At 47.1% G+C, this 18,384-nt stretch overlaps 1 protein-coding gene across 1 annotated transcript in view; it reads right to left on the bottom strand.

Moving 5' to 3' along the window:
- Positions 1-326: 326 nt before the first annotated feature.
- Positions 327-18,384, bottom strand: part of RAB22A (RAB22A, member RAS oncogene family) — a 50,857-nt gene continuing 32,799 nt past the window's right edge. Inside the window, exons 3-7 of the mRNA XM_047746901.1 lie at positions 18,127-18,208; positions 7,709-7,780; positions 7,514-7,620; positions 6,803-6,912; positions 327-1,849 (exon numbers count right to left, since the gene is read on the bottom strand). Of these exons, the coding sequence (XP_047602857.1) occupies positions 1,752-1,849; positions 6,803-6,912; positions 7,514-7,620; positions 7,709-7,780; positions 18,127-18,208 (469 nt within the window). The 3' untranslated portion in view covers positions 327-1,751. The remainder of the gene's footprint in view (positions 1,850-6,802; positions 6,913-7,513; positions 7,621-7,708; positions 7,781-18,126; positions 18,209-18,384) is intronic.

The following is an 18,384-nucleotide window of genomic DNA, read 5'->3' as shown; positions in this document are numbered from 1 at the left end:
CCCAACTACATTCCTTCCATACGATTTCAGTAAGAGAATAAATAATTTCAAATGCTCGAGATATACACCAGGGAAAAGGGAATCGCTTTTTACTTAATCTGAGTTATAATTTTCCCATTAAAATCTACCCGTATCAAGTGGGGGGCATAGGGAAATAACCATTGTTTTTCGAAGTTCCAGCTCTTCAGTCTGCGAGAGCTCTGAAAACACAATTGAGTTGGAAATTCAAGCTGTTTCATTTCCTATTCAATCTTGTAAATTTCCTTCCCTTACAACACTCCGGTTGGAAGGGCGCCAAATTAGACCAGGAGCAAATTGTCACCAACTTCACTTCAGCGCTTTATTTTTAGATTATATTAAAAACCTCATTAGGCTCCCTGAGGGAAAGAGTGTTAACCACTGACAGAGGCAGGGGAATAAAGGAAACGGAAAGATAAGCTGAATCGGTAACAAGGAGAGCTCGTGGAAACACTCGTCCGGGGTCGCGGTAAATGCTACAAGAAACTTACTGCCAAGACCAGGTGAAATGACTTGAACTTGGAGCGTCATCTTTTACCTCCAGGCTAGGAAGGGCTAGTCAGGCTTGTTAAAGTGGCATATGTCTTTATTATGATTTCCAGATGGGATGCGGGAGGGAGGGGCGTGTGCAAGGAGAGGCAGAGACCTCTTCAAAGACTGTAAGCCAAGTGCTCTGTGCTTTCGCCCGACAGAAACGTGCGGCAGAGCCCCCCGCGGACAGGCTGAGAGGTGGGTGGGCACACTAGGACACCGGCTGCGAGATTAAATGGAGTGTTGGGTGAAACATAGAATTTATTCATGTATTTACATAATTTATAATCTTTAAGCCATGGTCTCATAAATATAGACTACAACTTTACATATGCTAAGCAACAGATAACTGTTTTCCCCACCAAAATATCTGGGTTAAATAAAAAATTGACAGCATTTACACCACTTTCTTTACTCTCTCTCTTCTTCCTCTTTTTTAAACCACTGCTAGTCAGCGCAAACGTGCGCAGCCCGATTTCTCCCAGGAAGCTTCACCACCACCTTCATCACGAGAGCTTATTTAAAAAGGGGCCAGTAATGTGTTTTTTTGACACATACAGGACGAGGTCGGAATGCAAACCTCGGGTGAGCTATGCCTCTGCTGTTACCGTTGTTAATTTACTGTATGTATCAGGGGCTAAAGTATTCAATGACGAGTGCTTTAGAGAGGGTGGGGACAGAGTCGTTTCCTTCAGTCCTATAAATAATCCAGTTCAGCTCCCAATAATGATTGCCAGCCCTCCACTTACAATCACCAACCACATTTTAAATGATACGATTCCCTCTAACAGTGGTAACGGGAAACCAAGGAAATTACCATCTCTGCAAGGTCTTTTTTTCCTCAAGAACCACGAAAGTGCTAATTTTCCCTTTACAAATGTTACATTAAAATCTTGATTACAAAACTACTCAACAATTTAACCCTACCGTCCATACAATTACATGTTCCTCTTCAGCAAGGTCAAAAGCCCATGGTGCGGTCCCGGTGCACACCAGACTCGTGACAGGCCGGAGGTCCACACACTGAAACATTAGTGCCGTGGCCTCCAGAGAGGAAGTGGAACTGGCCAATTTCTCCGAGTCCTGTTTGCATGAAGAAGACCCAAACCGGAGAGGCAGAATCTGCCGGCAGGGACCCCAGGCCTCCTGTTAACTTTCGGGACGACCTACTTCATCAGCAAGTCTGGGAGGCCGAGGCCCGGTCAGCAGCAGCTCCGCTGGGGCTCAGACGGCTGTCTCCGGAGCTTGAAGCCCTTGCCGCCGGATGGCGGGTTGGCGTCGGCGGAAGGGATTCTTCGACCTGGATGGAGAGGGGAGGAGGGAGGGAAAGAGCTTTAACTTTCCAAATCTGTTCATTCTCTGATGCGACAACTGGGCAGATGCGCTTTGACAGGTCGCACGAAAATAAAGAGCTAAACGAATTTTCAATCTGGGAATCATTTTCAATCTGTAGAAAAGTTGCAAAGATAACCAGAGAGCTAAGATGTGGCCCTCACCCGGGGCATGTCGGCATCTTGTGCTTGCATGGGACATCTGTGGACACGAGGAACTCTGTCCTGGCACATCACTAAGGTCCCGACTTTGCTCAGGCAAGGTCAGTTTTTCTAGTAATGTCCCCCTTCTGGTCAAGGGTCTGAACGAGGATATCACATTGCATGCAGTAAAAAATTTTTAAATAAAAAGAAATTACAGGGGCGCCTGGGTGGCTCAGTGGGTTAAGCCTCTGCCTTCGGCTCAGGTCATGATCCCAGGGTCCTGGGATCGAGCCCCGCATCGGGCTCTCTGCTCGGCGGGGAGCCTGCTTCCCCCTCTCTCTGCCTGCTGCTCTGCCTGCTTGTGGTTTCTCTCTCTGTCAAATAAATAAAATCTTAAAAAAAAAAAAAAAAAAGAAATTACATACCAAGAAGACATTCTGAGTAGGGAGTACGTGCACTTTTGTCAACAAAATTCCACTGGAACATGCTTGTCCCCCGGCCTTGGGGCAGAGCCACCATCCACAGACAGGCGTGCACAGACGCATACAGGACACACACACACCCGCAGGCGGCCCCTCCCTAAGCCCCAAGAGGCGCACACGGGTGCACAGCCGTCCACCTTGCTGCTTCCACTGAGCACACTCTGGGGCTTCTCCCACTGCAGCGCTATTCCTAAAGCCCTATGCTGCCGTGCCACGTGGATGTCCCGTCATTTACTGAACCATTCACGTTGACAGATGTTCAGTCTGCTTCCAACATTGTGCTGGTATTAACGACAATGCAAAAAGTATCTCTGGGAGCCGATGTGTACGATAAACAGGAGCGGAAGAACTGGATCACGCTATTCTACTCCTGGGTGTGTATCTGGCACATACACCATATTCCCAGTGTGTTCTAGCACAAATGCAAGAAGGACATGTGATTTAGAGTTTGACAGATGCTGCCAAACTGCTCTCTGACGAGGCTGTGCCACTTTATTCTCCTACCAACAATGCATGAGAATGAACAGGTTTCACTTCACTGCTCCGTGAAGCATAATGTCAATTTCAGGAGAAACCTCAAATCACCATCCACCCACCCAGCCCATAAAGCAAGGGTTGTGTCCAAGTACAAAGGCCTTCCAGATGCCCTCTCACTTCCTAGATCTCTCCAATACCTCCCACACTAAATTTGGCCAGAGGCCAGAAGCACGTCACTTATTTGCCTACAGAGCTAGACCCTAAGAATTAGGGTTAGACCTCAAGCTCTTCGAGGGAAAAGGTCCTCTGTTTCTGGTAGCTGTCTGGCACAGTACTATGCACTAAGGTATTTTGAAAGCAAGGAATGAATGGACACATGTGTCCTGTGGCACTACCAAGGCTGAGATGGAATCTGCCAATTCTTAGGTCCTTGGCCACCAAGCCTGGGGCCTCTAACATGTTGGGGCAGCCTGCAAATCCAGGAAGATAGTACACAGCATGTGTCTACACTTGATGTCCCCCAGAGTGTCCTACAGCTACTTTTCAAATACCTATAGATACCGTGAATAAACTGCGAATTTATTTAGAAGCTTTATTGAAGGAGCCTGGGTGGCTCAGTCAGTGAAGCATCTGCCTTTGGCTCAGGTCATGATCCCAGGATCCTGGATCGACCCCACATCAGGCTCCTTGCTCAGCAGGGAGCCCGTTTCTCCCTCTCCCTCTCTCTACCTGGTACTCCATCTACTTGTGCTCTCTCTGTGTCAAGTAAAAATAAAAATTCTTTAAAAAAAAACACAATAGCTTTCCTGAAGCTTCTTGTTGTTACATATTTCTAATAAACAGATCATGGAAATCCAGCTGGTATTATAGTGTCACCGCTGCAATAATCTTGGAAGAAAGCAGAGGACACCTTGATGACCTGCAGAACAGACCGTGACCTCTTAACCGAGAGCCCGAAAGTGCCGACTGTGAAGGGAAAGGAGGATAAACCAGATCACATCGAGACTAAGAGCAGCAGCTCTGCGAGACAGCTGACTCACAAATGCAGCTCGAGTCGCACAGCAGATCGTTCCTACACACACAATCAACGACGGACTCATATCCAAAAGAAACTATACACATAATTAAGAAAAGGGCAGGCAGCCTAAAAGGAAAATAGGCAAAAGTTCACAAAAGAGGATATGCAGGTATTTTCACATAAAAATAAATAAATACCCAGAAAGGGGCTCAACTTTATTAACCGATGATCATAAATGCAGTTTACGATTACACAGCAGACACGGAGTGACTGCGGTTCCATCTGCCATTGGTGTGAGTGTCTGCTGGTGTACCCACTTTGTTCTTGTTTTTTTGGGATAAGATTTTATGTATTGATTTATTTGACAGAGAGAGAGACAGTGAGAGAGGGAACACAAGCAAGGGGAGTGGGAGAGGGAGAATCAGGCTTCCTGCTGAGCAGGGAGACCGATGTGGGGTCTCGATCCCAGGACCCTGGGATTATGACCTGAGCCAAAGGCAGACGCTTAAGGACTGAGCCCCCCAGGTGCCCCTGGTGTAACCACTTTGAAGACCTCCTAATGAACACCTGCGCACCCAGTGACTCAGTGACTCTTTTTCGGGGTATAAATAGACCTGACAAACATGTGACCGCAGAGCGTGCACACCGGGTCTGATGTGAGCGCTCAGAGGTACTGGGTGCCACAGCTCTGGACTACAAGCAGCTACGCACGGAGCTATGAACAGGACGGATACCTACAGTGGAGATTCTGAACCACTTCTCACGCACACACCACGGTAATGAGGATGAGTCATGCGGTGATATGGACAGAGCTAATACATGTACCGTAGAGCTAAAGAAGCCAGACAGCACAGAGGACAGACAGTATGTTTTAAAAAAACAACAACAACCTATAAAGTATAAAAACAGGCAAAACAAATCTGAAGAGCTAGCCATCGGGACCGTGCTTCCCTTGGGGGCATGGGGACAGGGAGGAACTGGAACGGCATGGGGAGGCTTCTGAGGTACATCTGGGTCTAGATCTAAGCGCCAACTGCAGGAGTGGGCTCTGTGGAAATTCCTTGTGTTTTATCATTCTAAGCACCCTTCTGCATGTATATTACACTTCAATAAAAAGTTAGCATGGCAGGCACTGTGCTAATGCAATTTTACAACACCCGGTAAACAATAAACTCAATTTACTTCTCTCTAAATTTTTCTAATCTTTGTGAACATATATATATTTTTTTTATTTTTCACAGTTAAAATGAGTATGTACACGCTAGTTTTTATATACAAATTTTCACTGTTGGCATAACTCGCCACCTTCCTGTTTTGAATACTGCCGGAGTACAGGATGCTTAGGAAGCGGCAGTAAGTCGGGCGCACTCACAACACCGTGCACTTAAGATATTTTAGCTCGAACTGAAAAATTCTGGTTCGGCCTCAGGCTGCCTTTCAAGCCTGCATCTGGGTGGCTGTTCTTTACAGTCGAGGAAGACAACAGACATCATGACTTCAAATGCTGAAGGGAAGGGCCTGGACGAGAGGCTGTGGACCAGCAGGCAGTGGCCCCTTATGGTGCCAGACGGGCTTGATGGGCCTGCAAAGGCTTTGAAAATATCCAAATGGCCACGTCTAAACAGTGGGACGTTACATAAAATCCAGATCTCTGAACAAATTAAAATCATCCAAAAAGATAAAAATAACCTCAGTAATTAATTGGACAACCAGGAGCCTCCATTCCACAGTGACCCCACCTGCTGCAGCAGGACCCACCTGTGCCAGCTTTTGGAATCACTGGGGCCTTCTGCTGCTCCCATGTCCCAGTGCTGGTGGCCTGTCCCTGCCCGGCCCCGGGAGGTGCTGGATTTTGTACTCCCTCCTCTACATGATGGCCAAGTGAGCTTCCAGCCTCGGTCACCTCTGACCTCACCCAGGAAGTTCACCACGCCCCGTCGGCTTTCTCCTGTTCTCCACCTGGAAGTCTGCTAGGTCAGGTCAGCATGAACCCCAGATCTCTGCAGAGCCTGCTCTCTCTGATCTCAGCTCCCACGCTGCCTGCTCCAAGAGGCCTTCCCTGACCACCTACAGCCACTCCTTCACTTCATCCCAAATTATGTTTTTCGTGTCGCTGTGCATCGTTGGAAGGGATCTTACTGGCTTCCGTGCTCACTGCTTGGCTCCTGCAGCAGAACAGGAGCTTCGGGAGATGGGGCTGCGCCTGTCTAGTTCACCACGGTCTCCCTGGAGCCTGGAACCGTTCTCAATAAATATTTTGATGAATTTGAATGAAATGAATAAACACAGATACAATCTGAAGAGGATCCCAAAGGGATGCGGCAGCCTCCTCGCATCTAGCGGCATCATGGTAACACTTCTGGAAAGGGAAGGGGGAAGGGTGGCCAGGGAGGCCCTACCTTCTCCTTGCCTGGTGTTCATTTTTGAGGGATTCCTTACAGTGAAGTCACATTTGCATTTCCTTTCCCTTTATTGTCTTGTTCATTTTTGATGACTGAGACACATTTAAAGAGACACTGAGGGAGAGGTGGCAGCTTCCAGGACCTCGAGGCCCCGCGCACTGTTTGCTCGGTAACAACACTCTTCAGGGCTGCAGTCCAGGCAGCAGCTCCCCAGCAATTACAACATAATTTGAGACCCGACCGCCACTCCTACCTTCTCCCACCTCTCCCACCTCATTCCGCTGAGAACAATGGCAGAGACCAGACCACTGGATGTGCTGAGGGAGTTCTCCCCAGCTGTGTAATTCTGCATGCAGCTGCTTGGCAAAGAGAAAACCCAGAGGGCACAGAGATACTCACTAATTTCTATAAAGAGTTCATTTATGTTTATCGCATTTTTCGCGCTGGTCTCCACAAAAATCGCGTGGATGGAGTCGGCGTAGTCCTTAGCATCTCTCTCCATGACTTCTCTGGAAAGCAACAACTGCAAATCAGAAATTCTACCCATCAAGAGCTTTACGTTATCCCCACCTACCCAGTAATTAACCGGACTCGTGATGACAAAGGATGTCATGAACAGCTAGTGACCAAGCCCTGAGAACCACACCATTTCCATGGTTACTCAGCACTACTAGCAAGGCGTTCGTGTGACGGAACGACTGCAGAACGGCAAGGGTTTCTTTCCCTGCCAAAGTCAAGTCATTGCTTTGGGAATCATGGGAGTGGTCCAGAGAAATTGCCAGTGAATGTGTTTCTCTTAAAGAATGTATGTTTTCCCCACTCAAGCCCCTGATGTCCTGGGAACCGGGCGGCTACACTCATCTCTTACAATGTCAAGTATGATGTAATCACAGTTCACATAAGCCATATACCTGTGCCCCTCCCATCTAATCAGCCCCAAATGTCTGAACTCTTAATTTTTGTTTGAAACTTTAGGACTCCAACTAAACAAAAAGGAATTTTTCAATGTTAGAGATAAAGTAAAAGCAAGATTCTCATACTGGACACTGCTCAGGAAGAAAGGGAACACATACATCATCAGCACTGTCATCTCCTGGTCTCGTAACGCACCTGACGTCGATAAGATCACACTTATTCCCAGCAATAGCAACGACGATGTTGGGCGGGCCGTGCTGCCGGAGCTCCTTCACCCAGTTCTTCAGGGTTGAGAATGTCTCCTGGAACACAGAACAGGAAGAGCGACTGGAGGCCAAAGCAGCCGAGAGGGAGCTTTCAAAACAGTCTAAGGCAAACGGAAAGGCTTACTTCTTTTGTGATGTCGTAAACAATGATGGCCGCAGCCGAGCCCCGGTAGTACATTGGTGCTAAGGCACGAAACTGCAGAGAAGGGGGAAAAAGAAACAACAAAGTTGGGAAAGCGGGTTAAAGATGTTTCTCACCGGACTTTTAAGCCCAGCGGGCCTGCATGAAAGGTAATCTTTCTCTTACGCCCGAGCAGATGACACTGCGCCTACGGCACACGCAGCGGCAATTACCAAGGGCAAGAAACTCTTCCCGTAACGCCGTCTCTCAGAAGATGGTTTACAATACAGTTTTATAGGAATTAAATATGGGGCTATAAACAACTGTTTCAGCTAAAAAGGCTTTTTAATTGAACTCAGTGTTATAATTCCCGAATTCATTTGTTCAATAGTCCTTTAAACTTTGGCTTCCCAAACTATCAAGGAGATAAAAATAATGCTGTAAATAGTTCTCCAGAGAAGTGGCTGCATTTGGGTGCCGTAAAGATAAGCCCGTAATCTAAACGCTGATTGTACCACCGAAATGAGTACACATTTACATTCACTGCTTGGATGAGTTTGTAACTCGCTTGTTTGATATCCGCACACGTGGCAATTCCCAAATGTGGGTACAGCTCTCATTTCATTTACATGAATTTCACTCTGCGTGTGGCCCCTTCCTACAAACCGCCCCCCACCCCTACCTGATGACAGGGAGGGAAGGGACTGGAAGGGGAGGCAGGGGGATAACCGCAGGGCTCAGTCAACAGACCACATCTCCTGATGAGCGCGAGATGGAAAAAGTGGAAAGTGTGCGGCTCTTCACCCGGTCAGTGCCGACCCTGGGCGTCCTGCTTGGTGGCTGCGATGACAGCTTGCAGAGAAGCAGTTTACCTCTACCAGATCTTTGTCTTAGACCCTGACTTTGAAACCTAACCCCTGGGGCTGATGAGACGCCCTGCACTCTCGTCCTGCTTCTCTGTTCTGGAGGCTGAGCCCCGGGCACAGGCAGGAACTGCCATCAGAGGGAGGCGTCCGGGCACCATACAAGTCGCACGCAGAGCGACAGATTCCGCGACTTCTTATCCAGTGAGCTTAACCTTTGGCTTCTCAACTTTTAAGTTAATTTGAGTTTTGCAACAGACAGTGAATTATGACTGTAAACTCCGGGAGGGAAGAGAGCACATCTGCTTAGCGTATACCGTGTTAGCTCTGGAGCCGGACGCTTGGTGGCCTGTAGGTAGCAGGAACTGGTGAGCAAGCAAGAGCTGTTTACGTATGAGGTGACACGAAACTAACATGCCAGACCAGGTGTCCACACGTGCGAAGCTTTCCTACTCTCTGTGAGAAAACTCTGCCACTGGGATGAAAGCCAGATAACTTCCAATAAAATATATTAAGTTGGAGAGAGAATACAGCAAAACTAAGGACTGTAAGCAAAAAAGCACCGCAGCAGAGGAAACATTATTAGATGGAGAAGACTCTGGACTGACTTTCACGGGAGGGCTAGGGGGAGCACGCAGAGAGCACAACGGGGATGCTATCAGCTTCCCTTTCACTCCGTCCATTCATTTTACGTAGAGCGGACGCACGGTGCTATGTTAGCTTCGAGTGTACCACATGGTAACGGGACAGGTCTGTGTGCTACGCTGCGGTCCCTATGGGGACCTAGAGAGCTACCAATCCTCCCCCTTCATCGCAATCACGGACTCCATTCTTCCTGCTGCACCTGCCACCCTCGTGACTTGTTCACTCCGTGCCCGGGAGCCCACACCTTCCACTCTCTTGTACCCATTCTTGCCCACCTCCCCTCCCTCCGCCCTTCCTCCCGGCAACTGCTGCTTTGTTCTCTGTAGGTATGGGACTGTGTCTGCCCTTTTTATGGTGTGGATTGCAGATATGAGTGAAATCATACAGTATTTGTCTTTCTCGGACTTATTTCACTCAGCGTTATATCCTCTAGCTCCATCTATGTTACTGCGGATGGCAAGATCTCATTTTTTTTTTAAAATGGCTAAGAAATACTCCATTCTGTACACAAATACAGCACACCTCTATCCATTCATTGTTTGATGGACACGTGGGCAGCTTCCATATTCTTGGCTATCGCAAACAACGCTGAATTAGTGTTTCCATTTTCTCTGGGTAAATACCAGCAGCGGAATTAATCACTGGATCATACAGTAGTTCTATTTTTCATTTCTTGAGGAACTTCCATGCTGTTTTCCACGGTGGCTGCACCATTTCACATTCCCACCAACCGTGCAAGAGGGTTTCTTTTTCTCTGCATCCTCGCCAACACTTGCTGTTTCTTGTCTTTTTTTTTTTTTTTTTTTTTAAAGTAGGCTCCACACCCAGCATGGAGCCCAGTGTAGGTCTTGAACTCATGACCCTGAGGGTCAAATCCTGAGCTGGGACTGAGAGTCGGATGCCTAACCGACTGAGCCATCCACACGCCCCTCTTTGTCTTTTTGATACTTGCCATTCTGACAGGTGGGAGGTGATATTTCCTCATGTTTTTTTTTTTTTTTTTTTTTAAGATTTTTAAAATTTATTTATTTGACAGAGAGATCACAAGTAGATGGAGAGGCAGGCAGAGAGAGAGAGAGAGAGGGAAGCAGGCTCCCTGCTGAGCAGAGAGCCCGATGCGGGACTCGATCCCAGGACCCTGAGATCATGACCTGAGCCGAAGGCAGCGGCTTAACCCACTGAGCCACCCAGGCGCCCCACCTCATGGTTTTGATTTGTGTTTTCCTAGTGACTGGTGATGTGAAGCATCTTTCCATATATCTGTTAGCCATCTGTATGTCTTTTTTGGAAAAATGTCTCTTCAGTTCCTCTGCCTATTTAAAACTCAGATTATTTCTTGTTGTTGCTTTTTGGGTGTGGAGTTGTGTAAGTTCTTTGTTTATTTTGGGTATTAACCCCTTATCAGATATATAATTTTTGGTTTTCATTTTTGATGTTATTACACTGACAACATCCTTTACAAGGTTGCTGGGTTTTTGGTTTTCTTTAGCATTTAAATTTGCAAGGTAAAATTCATGTAAAGAAATGCGAAGATCTTAAGTTAGATAAAAGATCTTGGGGGCGCCTGGGTGGCTTACTAGGTTAAGTTAGATAAAAGAGCTTAAGTTTTGATAAAATGACTAATGTGTATGTATATCCATGTAAACACCATCCTACCAATACATAAAATATTTCTATCAGTACAGAAAGTTCCTTAACACCTGTGTTATCTACCTTCTTTATTCCTGATAATCACTCTTGTCTTCAAGTCTACCTTACTGATACTGATGTAACTGCAATAATTTCCATTTGCTTATGATTTGCATAGGATATCCTTTCCCATTCCCTTATTTTTAGGTTATGTTTTAAGAGTGAAGGTAATCCTCTTATATGAGGAAGTACATTAAATGTAAAGGAAATGAATATTCTACTTTTAAAAGGCAGAGGTTGTCAGACTGGATAAAAAAAACCAGGCCCAACTATGTGCTGGTTATAAGGTCTACCATTTCACTGCTTATTTTATATTTGTTCCATCTATTTAGTTTATTTTTATATTTTTAAAAGATTTTATTTATTTGAGATAGAACAAGAGTGAGAGAGAGAGAGAGAGAGAAGAAGCAAGGGGAGACAAACACGGGAGGCAGCATGCAGAGGGAGAAGCAGACTCCCTGCAGAGCAGGGAGCCTCATGCGGGATTTGATCCCAGGACCCCGGGATCATGACCTGAGCCAAAGGCAGATACCTGCTTAACCGACTGAGCCATTAAAAAAAAAAAAAAAAAATCTATTTTTCCTTTCCTCCTCCTCTTTTACATCAACTGTTTTTTAGTATTCAACTTTAATATATTAATTTGCTCACTAGCTTTTTAGCTATACCTTCTGGTATTTTTAAGTGGTTGCTCTTATAACTGTAATACACATTTTTCTCACTGTCTACTTAGAATTTAAAATGTACCACCTCATATAAAATATCACAATGTTGCAAGAGCCTAATTTCCCCCCCACCATCCTCTGTGCTGCTGTCAAATATTTAAAATCTGCATACATTGTAAGCCATATAACCCAATGTTATAATTTTTACATTAACAGCCAGTAAGTAAGTTAAGAAGAGAAAAAGATAGGGGCGCCTAGGTGGCTCAGTGGGTTAAAGCCTCTGCCTTCCGCTCAGGTCATAATTCCAGGGTTCTGGGATCGAGCCCCACATTGGGCTCTCTGCTCAGCGGGGTGCCTGCTTCCCTGCTCTCTCTCTGCCTGCCTCTCTGCCTACTTGTGATCTCTGTCAAATAAATAAATAAATAAAATCTTTAAAAAAAAAAAAAAAAGAAGAAAAAATAGATTTTCCTATTTACCACTTCCAGCAGTTCTTACTCTTCCTGTGGATTTGAGTGACTACCTGGTGGTGCTTCCCTTAGGCCTGAAAAACTTCCTGGGGCTGCTACTGAACCCTCTCAGCTTTTGTTCCTCCAAAAAGGTCATTCCTTGGACTTCATATTTGAAAGCCAATTCTGGCAGATTGACATCTTTATGCTTTCAAGCACTTTCATGAGGCTTGTGTCCCACCGTCTCGGGGCCTGCGCCATCTCTGCGAGAAGCTGGAGACCACGTGCGCTGCTGTTGCCTGTGCAGAGTGTCTGCTATCTCTGTTGCTTTCACAGTTTTCCTCTTTCTCTCTGGATTCCAGCAATCTGTGTGCTCTCCTTTGTACTTAAGAGATTGGTTAGAACTTCCGGATTTGTCAAGTGATAGGTTTTACCATATTTGGGAAATTTTCTGAAGTATCTTTTTGTTTTCCCTCTCTTCACAACTTCTGGGTCTCTACTCACACGCATCAGGTTGAGGGATGTGTCCCCATGGTGCTGAGACCGTTCACATTCCCCACTCTCTGTTCCCCCAACTGGCTGGTTTGTTCTGCCAGCCACGCAGGGGGCTTCCCGTTATAGGTCCCGGGGTCTTCAGCTTTAGCATTTCCATTTGTTCCATCATTAGTTTCCCTTCTGTGTGAGGGTCCCCATCTGTAGTGAAGTTGGTAAGACTACTTCTCCTTGAAGTCTGTGAGTGTATTTAAACTATCTGGCTTCTATGATCTTCTCTGAAGTGTTAAAACCTGGACAGTCACCCTGAGATCGGTTTCATGCATGGTGAGGGTCGGCCTGCTTGGGTCTGCTTGTCCTTCTGGGGGATGGTCTCTCCCGGTAAAGCCTGGTCCTTCCGAAGTTTCAGGGGAAGCCCCAAGCAGTCTCTCTACTCAGTGTTGCTGCTGCTCTAGCTGTTTTTCTTTGGTTGGGTTCCTCGATGTCTCCCCTGTACACTTGCAGTGGGGAGTCAAGCAAAGGCCTGAGGGAATTTATAAGCAGATTTTGGAGCTTCCTTCCCTGCTGGATCCATCTTTTCCGGGACTTGTCCCCCTTCCTCCCAGCAACTCTAGCAGCATCGAACTCTGTCCTCAAATACCACAAGCTAAAAACCAGGGCTTTCTGCCTGAGTCCTAACTATGCTGTGTGGCAGAGAGGAGAGCGCACCCTCTGGGGAAAAGCTATATGAACACGAGCCTCACCCACTCTCTGACTACACAGAATACATCTGGCACTGCCTTCGGAAAGCTGTTTTTGATGTTCTGTCCAGAGTTTGTGTATACGTGTTCTCTCCGGAAGGGTTAGTCCCTTATAAGCCACCCTGCCCTTATGGACACTGAAACTCTTTCCATGATCTTTTGGCGTAAAGAAAAAAAGTGGCAGCTTAAAACACAGACTCAAAGGATGTGAGCACATCTCTGCTCCAATGGATCAAGGTCGGCAAAACTCTTTCTGGGAAGGGCCGCGTAGTAAGTATTTTAGACTTTGTGGGTCATGTGATTTCTGTCACAACTATTCAACTCCACTACGGAAGAGTGAAAGTTTCTCCAGACAGTGCGTAAACAAACAAGTGTGGCTGTGTTCCAACAAAACTTTATAAAAGCAGGGAGCAGGCTGCATTTGGCCGATAGGCCAAAGTGTCAACTCCAGCTCAGAAGATACTCAGCTACCACGTTTTCCTGATTTTATTTAAAAAATTTTTTTTAAAAGATTTATGTATTTATTTTTGCTAGAGAGAGAGAGAGCGAGAGAGAGCGAGTGCGTGCAAATGAGCAGGAGTGGCACGCATAGGGAGAGGGAGAAGCAGACCCCCACTGTGTGGGGAGCCTGATGGGAGGGCTCAGTCCCAGGACCCTGGGATCATGACCTGAGCCGAAGGCAGACGCCTAATCAACTGAGCCACCCAGGTGCCCCGTTTTCCTGATTTTAAACAGGAGAACAATTCCTTGTTCACTCGACAATAACTGAGTTTGTGCCTCCCGGTGCTCTAACCTCTGCAGGGGATCATCAGGAAAGACCACGTGAAGATTCATGTGCCTCTAAGGGCTGGATGCAGTTATCTAGTCGATTTGAGTTGTTAAGCTTTCTTGGCCAAGTATCTAAAATGTTTTTGCTCCATTTATGGTTTATCTATGGTATCTGTGGTGCTCATCTGTGCTTGGTGAGGGGTCTTGTCTCCATGGACTGTGGGAGTCCTTGTTGGTGAAGGATGATTGGGGAATGAATGAATTTGTTTAGGATAACAAATAGGGACAGAAAGATCTGACAAAGGCACTCTCTTAAGAAAATAAATTGAAATTATCTGAACAAGGTGCATTTCATCTGATGCTAGGAAAAAAATATTAGGTTTATTACTGCAACCCGGAGGTACTTTTCTGAATGAACACTGAATCGAAGTTGATTGAGGACCTGACTCTGATTCTTCTGATGAAACTATACGCTAGCACAATACAATGTCTATCTTTCATTTCATGCTTGACTCTCCTATTTGATCACAAAAAGGGAATTTTTACAAAGATATCCGAGGACTCCATCAGCTTTTCCTAGGCTGCTTAACTCTTTGGCCCACAAATCATTATCTTCTGAAATACTCGTATCATCATCCTGATCAGTATTTTCCCCTTTGTTTAACAAGACTGCTACCACTGGCAGGCTTTGCATGACACTTGTGAAGTTCTCCAAAATCACTTTCATTGACTTAATGAAATCAATCTGCAAATCAACTGCAACTGGACCATCAGAAAGACAATCCACCTGCCAAAACCAGAGGCAGCAACCCACGTGAGAGTCCAACAGGGAGGATGTTTGAACCGTCATCTCTTCAGAAAGGATTCTCATTTTATGATGCTTCTTGCTCTCATGATGAGTCTTACTACTGTAGGGAACAATACATATGCACATACCAGAAATTTATAATTGGAGGCATGCAATACTCACGTAGCAACGGTAGAGGATCTGTCCTCCTTTATCTGTGCAAAAGTAGGGCTGGCAATCAACTGACAGAAATCCACGGACATCAATACTGTGTGCGAAGGGCTGAGAGCACAGACACGAGCACAGTCCCTGCCCACAAGGAGCTCACAGTCTATCGGAAGACAGACGAGTAAGGATAGAGGAGACAATCCCATGGATGGGGGCAATCAAAGACTGCGTAGGACACAAAGAAATCCTCTCCAGTGTTCCCTCACTGACCGGTTTGACCAGGATCTGAGCATCAGTGCTCGGCCAGGCAGTGGGAATATGGCAGTGAACAAGACATTGGCTCCAACTCTTGCCAATCAAGTTCAGTCGACAGATCATCTGATTACAGCTTGTAATGAGGGTCCTGAGGAAAATGAATGGGAGGCAGTGATGGAGAATGCACTGGGGCCCTGCTTAGGGCTGAGTGGGGGCGGTGGTTAGGGAAAACTCTGAGGGTGTGTCACTGAGCCTGAGACTAAAAAGCTGGGAAGGAGCCAGCTGGCCACTGAGCAGAGGGAAGAGAGTTCCAGAAGAAACAATGTACGCGAATGCTGGAGTGGCAAGGACCTCGGGGTGTCAGAGGCACTGAATGGAGGCCAGTGGGCGGGAACTCAGTGGGCGGGAGGGAGGATGAGCTAGGAGGGCAAACGGAGGCGAGAAGGCAGAGCAGGCCGCGCAGGGCGGTGCAGGCCGCAGTCTGGACCTCGGCGATTCGGAGCGCGGCAGGAAGTCGTCGCAGGTATCAAGCAGGAAGACAAGAGCATCTGATTTCTGTTTGCAGGAGATCCTTCCAGGTCCTGCGAGGAGAAGTGATGCAGGTGGAAGGCTGGGAAGGGGGAAGGTGGGGGCCAGTTCAAAGGCTACGGGGACCTTCTGGGGAGTCCCAGGCGGCTGAGCTCGGAGGGCTGGCAGTGGAGGCGGAGAGAGGCGACCGGGACGGTGTACAATAGAAGACACAGCTGGGAGGCGCTGAGAGAACGGTGTGCGGGGCAGATGAGGGAGGACTCAGCGGTGACCTCCAGACGCAGAGCTGAGCAGCGGGGGCAAATGGCAAAGCCGTGACTTGTCAGAACACAGCAGGGATGGTTGGGAAAGGGCCCCCTGAGGTAACCTCAGAGGCGAGTTTTGAAGGCTGCGTATGTGTTTTCTCAGCTGACGTGGGAGGGAGAATATTCTGAACAGAAGGAACAGGGCATGGCTGGGAGCGTGAGGGAAGTGAAAATGGGTCCAGCCGAGTCCGGTCTTCAAGGCCGTGCCCAGCAGTGTCAGCTGGCAGTCAGCTGTGTCTGGGATGCGGCTCCCGGCGTTTCCGACCATGTGTGGTTAGCTGTCAGACGCTCTGCTTTTCTTCAGCCCTGTGACCTGGCCAGCTTGCACGCGAGCTCCTGCCCTGTAACCCCTGGCTGGAGTAGATGCTCCCCAGCGGGTGCTCCTCTCCTGACACTCTCCGCAGCACGGGCTTCCCCTGGGCAGCCTCCCGTTTCCCCAGGCCAGCCTGGCTCAGCGACCAGCTGCAGGTAGAGGTGAGGCGGGTTTGCATCTCAGAGCAACTGCCCCTGGTGCAGGGTCAATGAGAAGCAGGGAAACAAGAGGCAGGCAAACCAGCTAATGGCAAGACTTAAAAGAAGCCTGCTATTCCGGTAGCAGTAAGGGAGAGGCGCAACGCCTTGTGTTATTCTTTATGTTCTAGAGAGAAGAGATGCTCGGTATCAGCATGTACACTGGGACAGGCTCTGATTCCGAATGTAATGGAGCCTCTGTTAGAGCATGATTCTTTATGATGAGGGTTTTGCTGTATCATCGAATACATAGGAGGGGGTAATTGAAACTTGGGGTTCAATGAAAGGTACATATATTACTGGTACGAAGAGCCACAGGCATTCTTAGCTAATGGGACAGACACTAAGGCTGTGTCTATAGATATACTCACGGAGACTACGGGAAGCAATACTTGTGAAGGATGGAAAAGTGATGGTTAGCAAAGGGTCTAGCTATCCTAAACACTCCATTCTAGAGGCACAATACAAACAAAGTAGGAGTGTGGACTGGGAAATTAAGCAGATGTATCTCAGATGAGTAACTGGGTGCAGGGCATGACATCCGGTGTTCAAACAAACAAACAAACAACCCAGAAGAAACCAAACAGAGCAAACTTAAGACGTTCAATCTGTACAAATGTATGGTGTCTACATCTAGGACAACAGTAATGGCTTGTTTTGTCTTCCCCCATTTGTCTGTGATGATTCTTGTCAGATTTTATACCACACACAGTATCTATGCTGTCTTAGATAAGACCGTGATGACAGACTATTTCTCCTGATTACTTCTGGTATACTTTTAAGAGCTTACGGATAGCACTGTGCATCCATCAGATGTTCTGTTTTGATAGTACTGTTTGAAAACAAAATTAAACAGCAGCTGAATAGTGGGGTGGCTGCCAGACGCACCTCGACAGGGAAAGCAGACGTCGGGCCCAGAGGGAAAATGAGGCAGCAGGAAGTGTCTGTTCCCGGCCTTGCCTCCCCAGCCCTGGTCTGATGTGGACCGGCCTCAGCAGGTCCCACCTGCACAGGGAGGTTATGGCCCAGGCCCCACCTCTGATCCAGGCCCTTCGGGAAACAGATAACCATCTGGGATAATTTTATCATCAGGCATTTATTAAGTACCTATCGCTCGGCTCTGTGTTAGCTCATTCATTTCACTTAAATCTCAAACTTTATATGCTGTAAAGTTCCCTCTTTAGCTTTTAAAAGGCAGCTATAAATGAGATGTGCTTAACTCTCCCTTTCTACCACTAATTCTTTTATATCTCTGTTAGAGGATGGAGCCCCAAATTACACACAATGCTCTGAGAGGGATTTTATCAGGCCTGTTAGTCAGCATTTACTTTAAGACACTAAAAAGTCTAAAAATGCCCTCAGTGCTCATTATCACTTTTTCCATCAGTGGACTTTGTGGCTCTAATTGAAAAGAAAAAGGCTGGCCGACGCAAATGGAAATAAATGTGTCTCTGGCACACGGAAGAGAACTGAGTAACGTGAGATGACAAGGACATTGACGGTTGGGTCGGAGCTTTAATGTGGGCCTCAGAAAAACACATAGTAAATTAAAGGGCGACTTACTCGTTCTTGTCCAGCTGTATCCCAGATTAGGAATTTATGTAGCTCATTTTGGTACTGGACAGTCTTGGTCATAAAAGATGCCCTACAAAGAGAGACCTAAATGATCAGAACACAGTTATTGAAAGCACGATGCCGCAGCCCCAGCCGGACACGGCGCTTAGACTCAGTGCCCAAACTCCCGCTCCGCCCTCGCCCCTCACTGCGGTCCTCTCAGCAGTGTTCAGGGGGTGCTCAGAAGCCGGCTGCGTATTCTGGGTC

This window comes from Lutra lutra, chromosome 9, assembly GCF_902655055.1.
Source record: "Lutra lutra chromosome 9, mLutLut1.2, whole genome shotgun sequence".
Lineage (NCBI taxonomy): Eukaryota > Metazoa > Chordata > Mammalia > Carnivora > Mustelidae > Lutra > Lutra lutra.
This window is presented reverse-complemented; position numbering and strand designations above follow the sequence as displayed.